The sequence below is a fragment of the Glandiceps talaboti genome, chromosome 14 (assembly GCF_964340395.1).
Source record: "Glandiceps talaboti chromosome 14, keGlaTala1.1, whole genome shotgun sequence".
In the NCBI taxonomy this organism is placed as follows: Eukaryota; Metazoa; Hemichordata; class Enteropneusta; family Spengelidae; genus Glandiceps; species Glandiceps talaboti.
Window position 1 is genome coordinate 16,648,877 of NC_135562.1, and position 20,205 is coordinate 16,669,081.

The 20,205-nt window shown below is 35.3% G+C and overlaps 1 protein-coding gene across 1 annotated transcript in view; it reads left to right on the forward strand.

Annotated features, from left to right (window-relative positions):
* The window catches only part of LOC144445626 (protein FAM135A-like), a 61,380-nt gene that overhangs the window by 20,955 nt on the left and 20,220 nt on the right, over positions 1-20,205 (forward strand). Inside the window, exons 2-6 of the mRNA XM_078135245.1 lie at positions 5,617-5,696; positions 10,645-10,784; positions 17,175-17,245; positions 18,185-18,358; positions 18,963-19,092. Coding sequence (XP_077991371.1) covers positions 5,617-5,696; positions 10,645-10,784; positions 17,175-17,245; positions 18,185-18,358; positions 18,963-19,092 — 595 coding nt within the window. The remainder of the gene's footprint in view (positions 1-5,616; positions 5,697-10,644; positions 10,785-17,174; positions 17,246-18,184; positions 18,359-18,962; positions 19,093-20,205) is intronic.

Here is a 20,205-nt window from a genome sequence, read left to right on the forward strand (position 1 = left end):
ATTAATGTAACCTTACACGCCCATGCGTGGTATACATGTAACATGTAACATGTCTGTAGAATTGAAATGGAAGACTTGTACAGTATACAAATGATCAAGTACATGTAATCCAACCATGGAATGTATACACCGTATTATTGAAAGCATTGTGAAAATGCAATGGTTGGATAATCCTCTCTGGAAAGTTGATGAAAAGCAAATTGTACACCCGAATGAACTTTGCTAAACCTTGTTATATTCACAACGTAATACAGCTGTTAAAATGCCAAGCCAGACAGTACTGTACACAAGTGTGTGTAGCATTTGAAAAGTGTTACGATGCAAATGTATCGAATCATCCATGAAATATTTCCTACAAAAGCAAATCTAAAGAAAAAGTCTTGATGCAAAACTGCATTTAATAAACTCCCATTAAGATGTCAAGCCAGACAATACTGTACATGTATAAATGCATGCATGTGTATAATTTTCTGTAAGTACTGAAAATTCCACCTTTTATGAGTTTCTTTGAATTATTTACTTAAGAAGCATTTTGAATTTTAAGAAGTATGAAAGGAGACTGTCGGAGAATTATACTGCACCAACTGAAATTGAAACCAGGCAGAATTATTCAACAATGTGACATTAACGAAACTGAAAAATTTGAGGTGTACCAGTACTGGAAAATCAAATTTGATTTTAAAAAATGCTAAAATAGAGATCTGTTCTAAATTGTATATTAGTCCAACAGAAATGTCATAACAATACACCATTACTCAATTACTGTTATTATTATAAAATATCTTTATTCAGGGTAAAACTCAATAAGCGTTACAAACAACGCAGAGCATTGCAGGGTCGGCTTCTTTTTATTGAGGCCCTCCTCATACATCAAATCGATAATTATGCAAGAATGTATTAAAATAGTACACAGTGCACAATTTTGTTGAGGTACTGGATTTTGTACCATTTATTTAAAATCATTGAAATATTTACTGGAAAGACAAATTAGATTTATATTAGATCAATCAAGAATTGTGCAAAAATATAGTACTTCGAGTTTGATAATGATTGAAATACCAAACTAACCAGACACAATTATTCAACCATATGATATATAATATTTTTCTTCAGGTACAGTAACTGGTCTCATTTGATTGGCTCTCCCTTTGCTATTCCCGTTTTCAAGAGAGACCCCCACCAGAATCAATTGCCATGTAATACAGCAATGGCGCGAAGTCGCCTGTTGCGCAACTTTCCCACAGAGCGTGCTTTTCGAAAACTACACAACTTAAGCTTTTATGGCACGAAATCGTTGAAAATCTAACCCCTTTCCAAACTAACCGTAATTTTATCACAAAATGAAAACCGGAGTTGGTTAAAATAGCAAATTTAAACTCTAAGTCTAATGAATTTTACCGTGTACCGTGTGACCGTGAATTCGTATGGCCACCATTTTGAATTCTGAACTCCCTATTGAAAATTTTACCGGCTAAAATTTTCTTGGAAATATATCATGTATATACAAAAATGTACTGATACATGTGTAAAATATTTGTTATTGTATGACAGTATGTGCAATAGTAAATTTTAAACACATTTTTGTTTAGCTTTTTGCAATTTGTTATAAACACAGCCTTGGTCTACAGGTACGGTATGTTGTTTTACATTGATTTTTCAAGTACAAAAATGTAGGAATTTAAGCCATGATAAAATTGTTTTATAAATTAAAACTCCAAAATAAATAACCTATCCTCATCAATATGACCACTTTAAGCAATATGTCATTTATAGCAAAAAGCTAGGTATGGTAGTGGAAAAGTGAAAGCAAAATACCCACATGATTGGATTTCACAGCAATCATTTCATGCAAATACCCAGAGTACAAATGTACGTCTGAACTGATATTCACTTGTCATGGGGTGCGGCGGTTCAGTGCTACATGTATTCTCGTATGCCATCCAAGTGAAAGTCTACTACATGTACATGTATGTAAAGCAAAGTGAAAGTGTAAACCAATGAATGTCGTGAAATAACTCAAAAATACTGCATTTTGACAACCAGTATTGTTCAAGCAATGTAAAAGAACTGAAAAACTGAACTGAAAAAAAATATATATTCTGCAACAATTTTGCATCCCTAACAAGTAACATTGAATGATACATGGAGAATAAGCAAATTGTAAAAGCCAGGCAAAATCTTAGGCATTGCACATTGAATGGTGCAATTGAAATGCCACACCAGTGCTGATGCAGTAACAACAGAACAGTTCAACCGCATAAAATCTGGATCGATGGCTGAATGACTAAATATTGCTTTTTAATGAACCCTCATCATGGGTAATTGCCTGTTTATAGCGTTCTCTTTAACACTAGCAATATAGAATTAGAGTCCCAGGCTTTTTACTTGGGGAATATACTAGTTCACTTTACATACTATATTGTACTGAACTTTCTGAACTCAATAGTCTCTGACATTCATTCAAGTGGTGAGAAAACCTTGTTAAGGTTGTAGTGTACACCAGAAGTGGATTTGTCAGACATTTGTGTTGCAATAGCTGCAAATTTCTTCTTTAAATTCTCTAGTCAAGTCAGTTTAGCTTCAACAACATTGGTACTATTTTTGTGAACCACATGAATTAGTATTATGGGTGGTGTTGTTATTGGTAACTGTCAGCAAAAGTCACCCATTGATGAGTGATTTGCAAAAATGGATTACAGTGAAAGCAATGCCATTTCAATCTGTCATCACCCATCGGAAGTAACACAGTCGTACAGTTATATATGTCTTGACAACTGGAAATATTTGTTCTATGAGACTGTTTCTCTCCCATCAAGCATACAAATGTACTTTTAAAAGAGCTTCTGAATCAGTGTCAAGTTAAAATTCAAGCGTTTTGTAAGATTTAAAGTAATAACAAAGGACCAATTTTAGATGAACTTGATTACGGTACATGTATGAGTCAAATATTTCAGAATTGTCATAATTTTCCCCATTTTTTCTAAGCTTAAAAAATTGTAAGTGTGAATAATTAAATTGTTCTCCAATATTTTCCTTTTCATTCAACTTCAAAATAGTCTTGATTTGAATTCTAAGAGTTTTGTAACAATTCATCTTCAACTTCAACTCATAGTGCCATGGCCCCATACATCACTATGTCTTTTATATTTTTCCTCAACTGAACAAGGAAAAATATCTTATCTAGGGGAAGGATACATTGTACCTTGTGAACATGTATTTAAATTATTAAAGACTCAGATGTTTGAATGAGATAAAATTCCGTGGTTTCATAATCATTCACTTTCATTTATCACTACAGAGTTGGCAATGATCTGAACTTACATGTAGCACAAGTGATGTATGACTTGAGCCATGCTAGGCAACTTCTTAGATGAAGTGACGTACATGTACATGTATGAGCCGTTCTAGGCAACTTCTGTTCTGACTGTTTCTATTATTATTGTAATTTTATAAACAATGCAAGCAATGAACAAGACAACGTGTACGTGGAGAAGAAATTTCACTGTCTACAAATGTATGGTTTAACAGACATTCCCCAGCATGGCCTGTATGTCACTTCCGGACATTGACCAGCATGGCCTGTACATGTATGTCAACAATACAACATGTACAAAATGTACGAGGAGAGAAATTTCACTGTCTATGGTTTAATGGACGTTCCCCAGCATGGCAGGTGTATATGTCACATCCAAATGTTTCCCAGCATGGCCTGTACATGTATGTACATGCCTGTATGTATGTCACGTCCAGACGTTCCCAGCATGGCTTGTACAATGTACATGTATGTCACTTCTGGACATTCCCCAGCATGGCCATTATGTTACTTCTGGCCAGTATGTTACTTCTGGACATTCCCCATAATGGCCATTATGTTACTTCTGGCCAGTATGTTACTTCTGGACATTCCCCAGCATGGCCTGTATCATGACAAAGCCAGATATTCCCAGCATGGCCTGTACATTGTACGTTACTTCCACCTAAGTTGGATGTATGCCTGCTCTGTACAGGTGAAAGTGAACAACACCAATGTATTTGATCTCGCTTAACTGTAACTGTACATCCATGTTTTTATTAAACATACAATCATATACTACTAGATCATGTAGCAAATTCATAATCTATCCCTTCCCTTTGAATATCACAGTACAATTGAAGACGATTAGAACGTCTTCTGGGCGTTACTACAAGTATTTCATTATGGTCTGTTTTCAGTTTTATCATACCCCTTGAGCAAAAAGGAGATGTAGATTAAAAATTGAACATACTAACAACGTTTAAATCTCATACATGTACATCTCAATACATTTTGTACTATAATCCTAGTTTTCAGTTTTCTCAACTACCTATAAATGTATAGCTTGAAGCGTGCTACCTATATGTATATATCATCTCACATTCATGCATATGATACTGTACAAAGATAAGTACAAATGTAAGTTGCGAGTGCGAGTTTATGCTCTGACTGAAAGTCAGTTTTATGTTGTAGTATTATGTAATACATTTAGTGTTGTTATACCACACACATACACACACACCAGGTTGAATGCTTTCAAACAAAAAATATGTATTTTAGGCCAAAAAAAATTTCTGGTCAGCGCACGCATAACTTAGTTAAATACTCCCACGTCAGTCTTTTTGCGTGTGTTTGTAGTAATGGAAGCCTCAGACTTAAGGCTGCGTTTTACATGATGACATTTGCAAACAAAAACATTTTAAAAATCAATAATATCGTTTATATTTTTAATGTGTTTCCTGCTTCAAGTGTTTACACGATAGGCTGACAAACATTTTTATTTGTGTGCACAAAAACAATGCCAATGGAACAATTAAAAAACAACAGATGTTGCACAGGTGCAAACATAACAAAACGATTTAAGCATGTGTGTAAATACATCATCAATGGGATCATTCGTCTTCCTGATGTCAAATTTATGCGTTTTCAAATTGTTGCATTTTCAGTCGTATACATAACACCATTTTCATATCTTTCCATTTTCGCCTGTTTGTATGGACTCAAAACGATCCACTTTTGGCAGCGTTTTCAATTGTTACGTGTTCATGTGTGTTTTTGTTTCGTTTTTGTGTAGATGGTACATGTACTTTGCACATGTAGGTGCAAACACAACGAAATACAATGTACGACCACACATATAGTAGCATTTTCATTTGAAAACAGCATCATGTAAACTGGGCCTAAAATGATATTGAATGAACTTTCGGTCACATACATACATACATGTACATGTAGATATTACTTTAAAAAATAAGAGTCACAACACTGTACTGTAGCACCATTAAAATATTTGCCAACTTTGAGTGTTTGCTTAATCTTCTTCAGGCAAATAAGATTTACAGTAGCATTGCCATTTAATCTATCATCATTCATGACATGGCTTCAATTGTTAATTTGCAACTTTCAAAATACATACCTAAATCTGTATATCAAATATAAAAATTTGGTCATGACAACTTTCCGATGAAAACTGATGTACATTGTATATGACAGTCTTTGATTAACAAAATAGACATTGCAGATTCATCGACATCAATACATACAATGTAATAAAAAAACATCACAAAATATCATATTATATTATTCTTATCTTTTTCCTATAGGTTTTACCAAATCCGAGCATATTTCAAAAGCCCACCCAAAGCTCCAATCAAATCTGAAGTAACTTTATCCAAGCCATCAAGTAAGTATAAAAGTCACAGACATTTATCATCACAGACATTTGTCATCACAGACATTTCTACTCAATTCCATAGCAGGCTACCTTAGTACTCAGTAGAAGGCTAGATTGTTGACCTGGCAGTAATTGTGTTGATTTTGATACCATAAGCATCAACTCGCTACAGTTAGCAGGACAAGCTGAATAATACGAATGTTATTGGAATCAGTCATTCAGCGCCGGAAAACTTGCTCCCTCATTTCAAACTTCAAAATGAATGCTTTATGGGAAGCCATATGCAGAGTTGTATATTTCTAGATTTCCAGTGTACATTTTTGAGGACTTCAAGTGCTTAATAGGCTATCTGGATTACAGGGTGATTATAATCCACACAACCAAGGCTCCACATGATCAGTGACATCCACGAATGTGTAATCTACATTTGTATGTACAACATGAAACAACCGTACTTTTAGTTTGTGTCTTATCTTCTATAGGTGCCGATAGTACATTTACCATTGTCATATCTATCACTGACATGACCATCTGTCACTTTGAATTCCACTGCTATCAATATGTCTTGCTATTACAACTAAGATTGCGCTCAGTTTTTTACGAATTGTATCATACCCTGATTGTACGTACGTAGGTCAGTTGACAACGATCGTAAAAGGCATATCTACTTTTGAAGTTGTCAGTTTGAAAAGCCGAACCAAATATGATTGATTTGTTATCGCAAAACAGGAGAGTCTGAAAATGAAAGTACATTGTATTTGATAAGTCTCTTCATTTCCCAGACTAGTTTGTAGAAGCTTTATGAAAGTAAATATTATTTCAGTATCTGTGAAACTTTCACTGAAAGTGTCTGTGTGATCAGAATAAAATCTATAGGCTAGTAATATATGAGTCTTGTTGCCTGAAATAGAATTTTGACAAGGCGCCATGAATTAATAAATTCTTTGTTTGCCATCCTTGTGCTGGTAGGTTTGTCGGCAGATTCAGGAAAAACAAGCTCATTTCGCTAACATTTCAACAGAAGGCCGTACATGTATTTCATACTATGAGTGTAAATGGAAAGACTTCAAATATTGTCAGAACAACTACACATATTTCTATATAGTTGTTTAAGGCAATCAATCAACGTTGGATTTTAACATTTACAGTTGACCAGTCTCGTAGATTTACATGTAGGTACAAATAGAAAATGAATCAACAGAAACATAAATTTGTATAAATATGCTAGCATTGTGTTTTTTCCTGTGCTTTTTTTTCCGGTCTGTCTGGTAGGTCTTTGGGAAATTCAAGGATTACAAAGAAAGTATTTAACTGATGGCGCCCAACTATGCACATCATAGAAATACCAATCAATCAATTTCTTGGTGAATACCATGACTTCCTCTCTAATACACTATACATGTACACGCATGACTGTGTTTATAGGTGTGCGTGAGAATAAGTCAACTTTTCTTGTTCTATTTGGACCTTCTAGCTTGAGGTAAAATATTACAATTACAGGTACAGATTGCATGGTGTATGAATCGTCATCAACACTTTGACTTTCATTCCCTCAAACTAAACATGCATTACTCTAAAGGTGTGTGAGAATAAGTCAACGTTTTTTGTTCTATTTGACCCTGTACATGTAGCTTGAGGTAAAATGATACAATTATAGTATCAAGTTAAGGCTCTTGATTGACGTCATGACTTCGGCTACACACACATGCTAGTAGTACTACATTGTAGTCTTAATGCCAACATGCGAGTGGTGGTATAAATCATAATGATACCGTATAGGAACTAGACTGACACACTACAATGTACATATACAAAAATGTATACAAGCATTGCTATGTGTATAGGTGTGCGTGAGAATTAGTCAACATTCTTGTTCTGTTTTGGCCCTCTAGCTTTAGGTAAAATGTTACAATTACAGAACCTGTATAAGTTATGGCTCTTGATCGACACCATAATTTCCACTCTATACGAATGTACTTCACATGCATTACTATGTATGAGAATAGGTCAACCTTCTTGTTCTATTTTAACCCTCCAGGCTCCTGTATAAGATAAAATGCTAATATCATAACTAGGCAACGCCCATAAGCTCGCACGGGGTAGATTCATTTTGTGACCAGCTGCCTTACGATATTGTAGATAGTGCCTTCCTTGTGGAGAATGCGCATATATAGAACATGCATGCGTAGTCATTGCGCTGCAATGCATCCTTGGGTAAAACCACCATAAAAATATTGCGTAGTATATACATGTAGGACACACATGTGTACTAGTCATTCAGCCGCTTCACAGCCGCTTCACGAGCTATTACAGGTACCAAGTAGTCTGTAAGATACATACATTCATGCCACGCTGTCAGCCAGCACTCATTGTCAGAAGCCTGATAGGGCTAAACAACATGTTAACACGACGTATCTTACAGTCTATGGTACAAAGTTATGAATCTTGGTCAACACAATAACTTCCACTCCACACACTGTACCCATGTACTACTACATGTATAGGTGTGTGTCAGAATAAGGCAACCTTCTTGTTGTAATACAGTTTGTATATTGACTTTCTAGCATACGGTGAAGTGCTATTACAGGTACAGAGAATTGTAAGACGCCAGGGGTATTTACGTTGTGGAATGCATGAAAATCACTTGACGAAGTGCAGACTGCATATATTACATTTAATCCTATTTGAATGTAGATTTCATACATGAAATCAACAAAATGAATTGACCTTATCAGCCATGCCTGTCATTCAACCACTCTGTTAACTGTGTAGATTAATTGGTACGTCACCTGTATGTAATGTGTAATTATTTTATACTGAGCCTGTACATAACGTGATTTTATCCTGAGCCTGTACATAACGTGATCCTTAATTTACTCAGTTTACCCACACATCTACCTGTTTCTGTGTATATTTCTGTCGACTAAAGTTATAGTAAAACTTATAAGTTAGTCTAGAATTTATACGTGTGGATTTGGGGTTTTTATCTTTCTTTCTAACATATAGTCAATAGGCTTTCTTTAGCAATTCTGTTGTTACATGTACCAGTAACAATACTTTCTTTGTAATCCTTGAATTTCCCCAAAACCTACCAGACAGACCGGAAAAAAAAGCACAGGAAAAACAGTAACAATGTTATGACATTCTCACGACTTACTGTAAGACTGGAGGTTGAGTTTGTAGTACACTGAACAAACTAACCAATTAATTACAACAGCCTGTCAGTTTGTGATAGATTACTACTGACATGAAGATTTTTGACGAGAGATCTTTCTCTCACATTGGCTCTATCATGGAACAATCTTCCTTTCGATCTCCGTCACTCCAAGTCTCTTACATCCTTCCGCCGTTCCCTCATGATCTATCTCTTTAAACATTAGTCTCAGCCTTCTCCGATTGCTGAATATCTAGTGTCTGTGAATCCACATCTCTTACCATACACTAATTTTCTTTCCATTTATTTCTGCACCTCAAGCTCAGCTTGCAGAGATTAGGTGTTCTATAAATCTTCTTTTATAATATTATTGTTATATACGCTGTTCAGCCTTTCCCCAGCAGGAGATTTCAGCTATACATGTACTGTACATGTAGATTTTTTGATAGAATTTGCTCATTTGACTATAAGTGGAAAGAGATATGATAGAATTAGAAAACGAGTCCACGCGTATACGGTATAATTTCTAGACTGGTACCAGCATAGAGACTTGGGCAAGTCTATGCGGTTACTTCACCCACACATAATCTGTGTCTGCTCCTGTTTATGTTGACTTGGTAATATTTGTGAGCTTGCTCCAGTCTCAGTTACAGGGGAAAGGTATCTGTTTAATAACTATTTCTCTACATCAATTGATCATTGAGTGCCTCACCTGGGTGTAGTCTTATCAATAATTATATTGTATATGTGTATATCAATATTGGCAATTGATTATCTTGTTTGAAATTACAAACGCGCTGTGGAGTACATGTACATGTAATTCTATTTATAAATTATCAGAGCCCTGTACTGTCCCGAAGTGGGATTTTCAATTGGTTCAAAAATGAATCGAAGTCAGCTTTCCTGCCCCCAGATGCATTAAAATCAATTCAGTGAATGTATCTGAAACCACCACAGGGGGCTGGCTTTGAACTGGTTCAAAGTAAATTGGTTAAAAACCAATAGTTAAAAAGTACATGTAAATCAATCATATTTAGTGTTCAGTTTTCTAGTGGAGACATAAACCAGTTTCAGACCGATTTCCCTTAATTGAGTCAGTTTGAATCGATTACGAATCAATTCAGGTGGGGAACAGAACTATAGTTTTCTTCTTTATTGTAAATCCTTAAGTAGAAGTTGAATACTCTAACACATGCAGGCCTAGTTGAATGCGTTCAAACAGAAAATACACAATTTATAACCTGGTCACTCAACATCACATTTAGTGCACTTCTATATCAACATGTATGTCCTTTGTTCTGTGGTTATACAGTGATATAATCGTGTTGTAGTGTTAAAGAACAATTTTAGAAAATAATATCAATTTGTTATGTTCCAAAGCAAACAACTTGCTAATAGTTAATATATCATAACTCTCATGGCAAAAATATGGATTTACATCTCCCCAGGGCTAATATATTCCAACCCCCATGCAGAATTTATTTATTTTTTCTTAAATTCATACTTATGAAAAGAATGCATACAGTTTGGCTTGCATATCATGGTATTAAAATACAGTGAGAGGTTCAATACTGGCCAAAGATTCATTGACAAGTCATCATTCTTCTTATTTATCACAGTCTAAAAATATCATAACCCACATAGCCCAAATTTGGATTTACTTAGATTAGACATTGTGAACACAAACAATTAAAATTGAATTTGAAATACAACGTGTATATAGTTTCGTTTTGAAGCTGCCAGGCGTACAAAAATTTGAGTGTTTTCTCGTGTAATTTTTCGTGTTTCTTTTTTTTTTTCCAGATAATGATCTAGTGTTTGCACAGTTTGTACAGAAAGAAGTGGCCTGTGGTAAGACGTTTCAGATTCTATACAAGAAGGAAGAGATACAACTCAATGACGTCTTCTCGTTTAAGATTCATACACTTGTAGATAGCCACAAGGTAAGTTGTATCAGATGCTTTTTAAATTATTACACCAAGGTTTTTAGTTTCTGTGTAATCTTCCGAAACTTAATTAAAATCTGATAAATGATAGTGTTTGTATCAGCTTTATTTTGTAATTTCCTTTCAGCAGTTACAAATTGTGGGTTATGTATCAGTAATTGATAATATGCTTTGATTGAAACAATCCGAAAACAAGCCAGATTATCCAAAACAACCAAATTACCAAAACGAATCAAATTCAATCCACACTTTGAGTTACCTAGCTCAGGTTAGCACAGTTGCGCCAAACTGTAAACCTGGAGATTTTCACCAACGACTTATTTTCGCTGGAAAACAAAAAACATAACAATAAGTAGTGACTAAAATGCCTTCTTGCACATAAAACAAAATGTACCTGTCAGGTAATTATTAGAGAAATTGGTCTTTGAGAACTTGCGTATCCGTTGCGTCAGTGATTCAGTTCAATTTTTTTCTCATTATTTTCACGTTTTTGAACATAAAATAATGTTCCACTATCAATTTATGTGGTTATGTATTTAATTAATGGTTCTGTGCCACTATTAGGGTATAATGATAAAACCACATGACAGCCGCCTAGGTATGTGGGTTTTGTGGACCTCGGTAGTACGGCTTACACTACAGGCACCTCTAAACTCAGCCCCTTCTGCTATACAACCTCGGTCCTCAAATCCCACATCCAGGCTGTAAAGACTATTTATACAATGCATGAGCCATTTAGAACGAAAAATATAGAATATATACTCTGGTCGTTCTACGTCACAACGTGTGTCTATGTCACGACAACACGTGTCTCATCATTGGTTCCACTGTGTTTGAAATATGAATCAAAATGTTCAAAATTACCATTACTTTCCCTGGTGTTTCTTTGATATTAGTTATTACTGGCGCTGGTATAATTACAGTATGTTGAAAATTAGACCAAACAGTTACTGAAAAGTGCGTAATCCCTCTAATCAGCTAGATTACCTTTCTACTAGTAATTGATGGTTCTGTGTACACTGACTTGAATAAATTGATGTCATGCAGTGTGTGAACAATCGTGAGAGTGATACAGACCACTTAAACATACGGTATTTATCAAACAAGAGTTAATTTGTGATTTGCTGGTAATAGGGTTTGATGACTTGGCGGTCAGTCACACTTCTGCCAGTACAATAACATGTCATGTAAATTAAAACAACAGTTATTTGAAAACATACAATGTAGTTCCCATTATATTTTCATCGGCTTGAAAAGCTGATTTTTAAAAAAAATCAAGGTTTTCCAGAAAAAAAAAGTCTGTATGCAGCTGAAGAAATTGTATGCACAAAGACGCAATATATAAATGACTAGACGTTTGAATTTTGAGTTTAAACTTTCAATTAATCATGTTATGTACATGTCTGTTATTATTCTTTTTGCAGTTAGGCCAAATAAAAAAATAGTGTGTTTCCAATAACCTGACCGACTCCCCAACCCTAACATTTTTTTTTTTTTTGCATGCAAAATGTAAATTCGTACCAATTTACTTCTATTTCTGAGTACATCTTTATGTCTATGTCTCATCCGTGGTCACTCTTTTTCAACATTGTATTCCAGAGAGAAGCAAGGTCTTTTTAGGCTATAACAGTACACGCTGCATAATGTATTCATCTACTTAACTTATAATTGTCTTCATTTATTTCTTTTACACCTCATCAAACTCAAACTATCACAGACGTATCGTGAGCGACGAGTATCTTATCATGGGGTCGAAGTAATATTTAAAAATTTAAAGTAAAATGAAGTACAATTCTGACCTACCTATATACCCTATTTTCTGAAGTCTTGTTATCGCAAACAAACATTTTTATATAATATTGCCTAATGTACAAATTGGTCATAAGACTGTCAACATACGATGTACAAGCGTTACACAAGGGATTTTGACATCTAATGGCAGATTAAAGATAACAGGCAAACTGACAGACTGAATCTTAATCAGAACAGTTTGAAAATTACATTGTACACAATGTACAATTTAGATCTAGATGTACCGGTACACGAATACATACCATCATTTCAGTTACTGTCATTTAATGTTGCCCCTGGCAATAGCATCGTAATTTGTAAAAGAACATTAGGTTTCAAATGGCCAAATCATCTCTAATTTGAAAAATAGCAAATACATCGGTAGCATGTCAATGTTCACTACAGAATCACTTGCTGACGGCACTAACCTAGGGCTGCCACAGTGCTAGCATTAGGCTGACACTAATATCTTACCAGTATGTGTTAACAGTTGGAAGGGTTAATGCCTGCACCAACCTAATGTTAAAACCAGGCTTGCTCAGTTCTAACACCAGGCACAGGGAGAAGTGAGCATGGAGTTGATTTATTGATCGATTGATTTGATAGATTAACAGATCTATCAATTTATTAATTGATTTATTATTTGGTTGAATGATTGATCAATTGAATAATTAATTTTTGTGGTTAAATAAAACTTATTTTGTGTGTGATATTGATCAATTCACTCATTGAGTTTTGTGGTGATATAAAAACTTTTTTCTTCTTTCCCAGGCTACTTTTCTCTCTTTCAGCTGTATATAATTCTCTCTTTATTGACTAAATTACGATACCTTGTCCATTCTTCTCCTCTTATCTAAATTAAAACACCCCAAATTTTATAATTACCAGGGAATAGATTACATCCCCAATTTGCTGTATCTCAAATCTCATGGGTTATTATCAATGAACACATAATCAACAAACAGTGAGTGATGTGTTTACAACAAACTAGTACTAGTACAGAAGAGAGTGATTTTATACTAGTTTGTGCATGAATGACCTCCCAGAAGATAAGAGATGAAACAAAGTGTTAATGTAACTGATCTCTTGGCAATTATAAGATTAGGGGTATTTTTATTTAGATAAAAGGAAAAGGACGGACAAGATGTCTTTATTTAGTCAGTAAAGAGAGAATTACGGAATGTACAGTTGAAAGGGAGAAAAGTTACCAGGAAATTAAGAAAAAAATAGTTTCATATCACCACAGAAATCAGTCAATTGAAGTTTTATTTCACTACAAAAAATTATTATCCAATCAATCAATCATTCATTCAACCAAATAATAAATCAATCAATAAATCAATTGATCAATCAATTACATGCTCACTGTACCCTGTGATCCTACCAGTAATCAGTACAGTATGTGTTAACAACTTGAAGGGTTAATGACTGCACAAGTTCTACAATGTATATTATTATTAACACCAGACTAGCTTGGTGCTAACACTAGGCTGACACTAACACCTCATCAGTATGCGTTAGCAACTGGAAGGGTTAAGGTCTGCAACAGTCTAATGTTAACACCAGACTAGCTTGGTGCTAACACTAGGCTGACACTAACACCTCATCAGTACATGTTAGCAAATGGAAGGGTTAATGCCTACAACAGTTCAATGTTAACTCCAGGGCCAACTTGGTGCTAACATGGGGTATGTTGGATCCCGTTATTCTGTTTATTGATAACACAACATGTACACATAATAATGATTGAGTCTGACTGTCACTGTTACTTCCACATATATACATGTAATTTGTACGCAAACTAAGATAAAAGCATCATGTGAGCCTACATCAAAGGCATCCGCTGTTGTTTTTGTATCAAATGTATTGTAACAGTGGTACATGTATTACCTAATGTACCTTTGCATGATGTCTTTCCTTGGCTCACTTCATTCAAGCAAATGCACTTAGTCTAGTGTGCCACGTTTTTTTTCTCGGGCTGTAGTTTTTACATAGTACTTTCCTTCTAGCTTGGACAAGGAAGACATGCTGAGAAAAGCACTTATGACTTCATCATTCTCCTTGAAGTCTAGTTTGCTTCACAGTCACTTTATAACTTGATATTATTAGTTTTAGTGAGTGTTCAACAAGGATTGAAAACAGTTCTTCAGTTCTGTATCGTAACACTTCACACATCAGATTTTACATGTAGTAGTGTTTGATGCCGGTAGCCTGTCGTGAAACATACAATTTGCTGTTTTATAAAGGAGAGACAAACAGTCTACATGTATCTTAATTGCATGAAATCTTGTCGTCTGCCAGCATGTGTTCGTGACAAGACCGTAAGGGAAATGTATGATTAATTCTATCAAAACATGTTCTTAACTGAAGGTAAGATGCAGTCATATATAGTAGAAGTTGTAGTCACGATATCGTTATCATACTATATTGTGTACATGTACCGTGATGATGTCATGGTTTTAGCTGGAAGTTGTCAGATTTCAACGAGGCTCCTTATTAAATTCTAATCTACATCTGCTTGAGGAAATATCCTTAGGCCTAAAAAAAATTGTTTGGTTTCAGTTTAACCTGACCCACTTAGTTTTCCACTGCCAACCCTAAACTTTTTTATACGCATTCGAGAAAAAAATAAAATCGTGAAAATTGTGAAGTCTCGCGAGAAATAGTGGATGTGGAAACTTACATCAACTTAAAAAGACAATATAAAACTGTTCTTCCAATCTATAATGGCTGTACATCTGATGAGAAGAAACCAATAACACAGAGACCATATTGAAAACAATGGAAACATGAACTAGACACTCACACAGGAAAAAAAAATCTACCTACCCCACCTATTCTAAAATTGAGCGTAATTGGAACCACTTAATCTTTTTTTCTAGGCCTTACTAGTAAGTTGTATTGTAGGTACAAAATTGATCAGAAATCTCAGCTATTTTTGTTCTCTGTTTTGCAAGCCCTATCATGTTAGCCTGATGTCATTATTGGGTTGGTGTATAATATAGGCATTACATTAATCTGATGTAGTGAACTTGGTGTAATTTCTTTACTTAATTCCTAGTTTTACCACCAAACAATAACAATATCATCGTTGTCTGCGCTCTGCACTCGAGTTCTTTTCGAACAGAGTATTAACCCGTATGTTTTGGGGTGTTAGTTACCCGTTCTCATTCATTGAGTAAATCCACTCGGCACTCGCGTTTTGTACGAGAACTCCTATGGTATATTTCCATCAAATGTAGGTACAAGGTGCTCACAGAACAAAAAATAACAAATGACTACATGTAAAAGTAGATGGTAAATAATGAATCTTAGACTACATGTAATTGTTATCACATACTGCGTGACTCAGTGGGGAGGTGTTAGTTTCAGTCTAGTGTTAGCATTAGGCTAGCTTGATGTGATCCCTGTTCAGACTAATGTTAACACTGGGTTGACGCAGGCAATGTAAATCTTCCACTGTTCCAGTGCTGACACGTGCTAGTGATGTACATGTATTGTGAGGTGTTATTGCAATAACACCTCACTATTAGCACTGAGGGTTAGTGTAGGCATACATGTATGGTTAGTATACTGTAGGCATTAACCCTTCCAGGTGCAGTATTAAACTCATGCTAATAAGGTGTTAGTGCCAGTGCCAGTGTTATAGCACTTGGCTAGCCTGGTGTTATATTATGTAGGCATTAACCTTACGCAGGTGAGATGTTAGTAGTGTCAGCCTTGTACATGTACTGGTACAGAGCTTGCCTGATGCTCCAGCCCAATTAGAAAGTGATTCTGTACATTGTATATTCACCTCTACTTGACCCTAATCATGCCACAGCCAATATCTTGTATATGAACTTGACATGAAGCGGGTTTTTATCTATAAGGTTAGGCGGATACATTTGTAGTTTCAACACACATTTACAGTTAGATTCTAACAGTAATACTAATAGATGATGTTTTTTAGTATAACATTTCAATACTGAATACATGTAGTCAAGAAAACAGCCAGGTTATTGCTATAATCATGTACAAATCTTCAGATAATTGGCAATTATAATGTTAGCTGTCATAATGCCGGATTGAAACGTATAACGTCATGAACTCATTGAAAAAGGAATGTACCATGTGCATGCACTGATATAGAAGAGGGTTTTGTAATGGGATACAGATTTAAATGTTATTCCCAATATTTTTCTTCATTCAGCTAATGAAAATACGTCTACAACCGACCTTAAAAGGTGCTTTGTTACTACAACTTACAAGTCACAAGATGAGTAGTGGCAAAATCCTTAGGTCACGAGTATTTTCCAGTTGAATGAAGGACAATGTTGGGGAATAACATAATTGTACCAGCACCTGTGATATCAAAGAAAATCTGGGGAAATTAATGACAATTTTGAGCGTTTTGACTCAAACACAGCAGGACCAGTGATGTACATGTAGACATGCATTGTCACAACCAGATAGAACAACCAGAGGATATAATTTCCATATTTTTTGTTTAACTTGGTTTGTACATGGTATTACATTGTATATTATGTACATTTGATGACTGGCAATCAGTAAGCTCCACTCATTGTTTATACTTTTCACTTTATCTCTCACCAGATAGAGGAATGTCTGAATGAGTTACCACTTCAGTTGGTTCTTGAATTATATTTCTCAGATACAGATATAGGGTAAGTACATGTATGTGTACTTGTATATGACCGTCAAGTAGTATAGATGATACTATGACAGAACCTCATGACACGTGAGTGGCAAGTGTGGCATACTTGGGGTATTTGCACGAGTGCTTGCAATGTTCTTTGTGCCCGCAACTTTCATGAGTGTAGCGAGTAAAAGTGCAGCAGAAAGCATGAGTGTACCAGTAAATAACCCTGAGTACCCACACTTGAACTTGCGTGGTATAGGGTTCTGTCATTATTACATACATATGTTTATCTAAAACAAATTTCCATAAATTTAAAATCATAAAAATCATGATTTTGAGTATAGAGACGGTCACATTCTCATTACCGTATCATTTGCATGCAGGTATATAATGATGTTTTCAGTATTGCACTGCAGTGCAAATACCACTATTATCCACGCACACCAGTGCAAGTAATCTCTGGTACATATGTAATAATGACCTTTCTACATGTACATTTATATGTATTACCTATCAGCTCAGAATACATATATCTCCACCAAGTTGTAATCTGTTGTCATAATTATCATTGGTAAGGCTTTAATAGTCTCCAAATATGGAAACTGTCACTAAAGACTTATTTTTGTTCTCTTTTTTGCTGGAAAAAAAATGACGAGAAAATAAGTAGTTACCATGCCTTAAAGACGGTGGTGCACCAGGCATAGAAATTTGTAGCGTTTGGGGACTACTTTAACTTGAAGGATCTTGTTCCCAAGTTACCATTATCGAGTTCAAAGGCTGTGTGGACAGAACCAACCATCTCATGCATCTAAACTTCTAATCATTATAGAGATCTCGTTCCTAAGTTACCATTACCGACTTGAGTTTGGAGGCTATGATGACAAAGCAAACTATGTAGCCTGCTTCAGACGCTAATCAATATAAAATGTTAAATGCTTAAATGTCTTCTTTTTTTGATTTCTAGGCCAAGTGACCCACAGTCTTTACAAGTAGCCAGTAGTAGAATATTAAAGATACACTTTAACTACAGAAAGGGAGTTCATCACCATGTACCAGTACTATTTGATTACTTTCATCTGTCAGCTGTTACAGCCACCATACATGGTTCTCTTTTAGCAATACATCAACCCTCCATTAGGTAAGCTTCTCACCCCTCTATTTGTACACTGATTGGTTTGGTTCATTGAACTTATAACCACCTAGTCTAGCTGCTAGACCACAGGCTTTCTTCTCAACACTCTTATCTATTTCTGAAAGGTGGCATGCAATCGAGGGCGACAGCTGCCTTAATAGCGACCTTCGGTCACCTTGACAGTGAGCAGAAAAGCCTGAGGGGTCTAGCAGCAAGACTTACAACAACCATACACGGCTCTCTTTAGCAATACATCAAACCCAACCCAACCCAACCCCCCCACCTCCAACCCCCACCCCATTAGGTAAGCTTGTGTTATCACTTAAGTTCAAGGGTCGATCAGTCTACTTTTAAAAGGGGGGGGGGGAGGAGGATAGTACAGAAAACCATATGATTTACTATAAATTAAGTCTAGAATTTCAGCAATAACTGATAATGTTTACCCAGATACATGATTGGGGTATTCCTACCTTACCATCATTAAAGTTATGATTTTTTTAATGAACTGTACGTAACATAATATTTTGGGGTCCAAAGCCATAAATATACATGTTGGCCAGGTTATGAGAAACATAGAAATTGATAAAATTTATGTTTTCTTTTTCAATAGTTTTCCCAAGGCAGTCAAGTCTGGATGGTTCCATAAACTGTCGACGTCAAATAACACACGGATAACAACAGCCAGTTTAGAAGTAGTGTTGTTTGGTAGTCCTATTAGACAGCTCAATTCATCTGTTGGGGTAGGTACAATTTATATATATGGAAATGTGAAACTTTGAATGTTTCAAAAAGTGTGTTATTATTAGAATGCTGGAACCTGCCATAACCATAACCCATGATATATAAATGTCGGCTACCCACTCTTACTGTTCACCCAACAAAATTAATTAGAGCCAAAATCTAAGAAAAAGGGGGATTTTTTGTTCACAATTAAAAAAAAATTGTTGACTGTATACTTTAAAAACAGTCATGCACTTAGGGATATCTCTCTGTTTTAAAGTAGGTGGAGAAACGACAGAAGTACACGAATAGTTCCTATCAGTACAAAATTGCCTTTTGACATTTTGGCAGGAGTAGGCAAAGAAATGACAAACGTAGGCAGATAGTTTCTCTGGTTACTTATTTCTAATGAAACCCCCTGGCATGTTATATTTACTGTAGGCAGAATAACATCATGTAAAGGATAACATGTACATGTACATCAACATTTTATTTGAAGTAAGAATACCTCACAACAAAGTTCAAAGTCCAAAAACAATGTATGACTCACGTTTTTTGTCATTAAAAGGTTGGATTCATTTCAACAATACATTTTATTGATATTTTGAATTGAAAATCTTGACACGAAAAGTATTTCAATTATTTAAATCAAACATTTACAAATAATGACTAATATTTGATATTTATGTCAACATTCAAATCTGTAGACAGCAGTAATTGTGTACAGAATTGGTTGCTTTATGAAAATAGTGGAATTATGACCTAATATATTGTAACTGACATTCTAAGAAATACAGGGATTGTTAGTACTAAATACTACTACTTTAACAGTAATTATCAGAGCTCGAAATTGACTTGTTTCTTTGATAGTCGTAGTGGGCTTCCAATTTCTGAAAGTGGTAGCCCATTGGATGGTGACCAGTAGTCCTATATTCCTGAACTGAAAACAGAGTTCCTCTATTGAAAATATGGGTGACACTTTTATGTCCATAAATCTTCCATCATTGCATGATTAATGGTAGCCTGAAAGGGCAACAAGCTGCAAATTATGGTAGCCCAATCATGACAAGAATTGGTAGTCTATGGACATGGGACTACTGTTAATTTTGAGCCCTGACTATATATATGCCTTC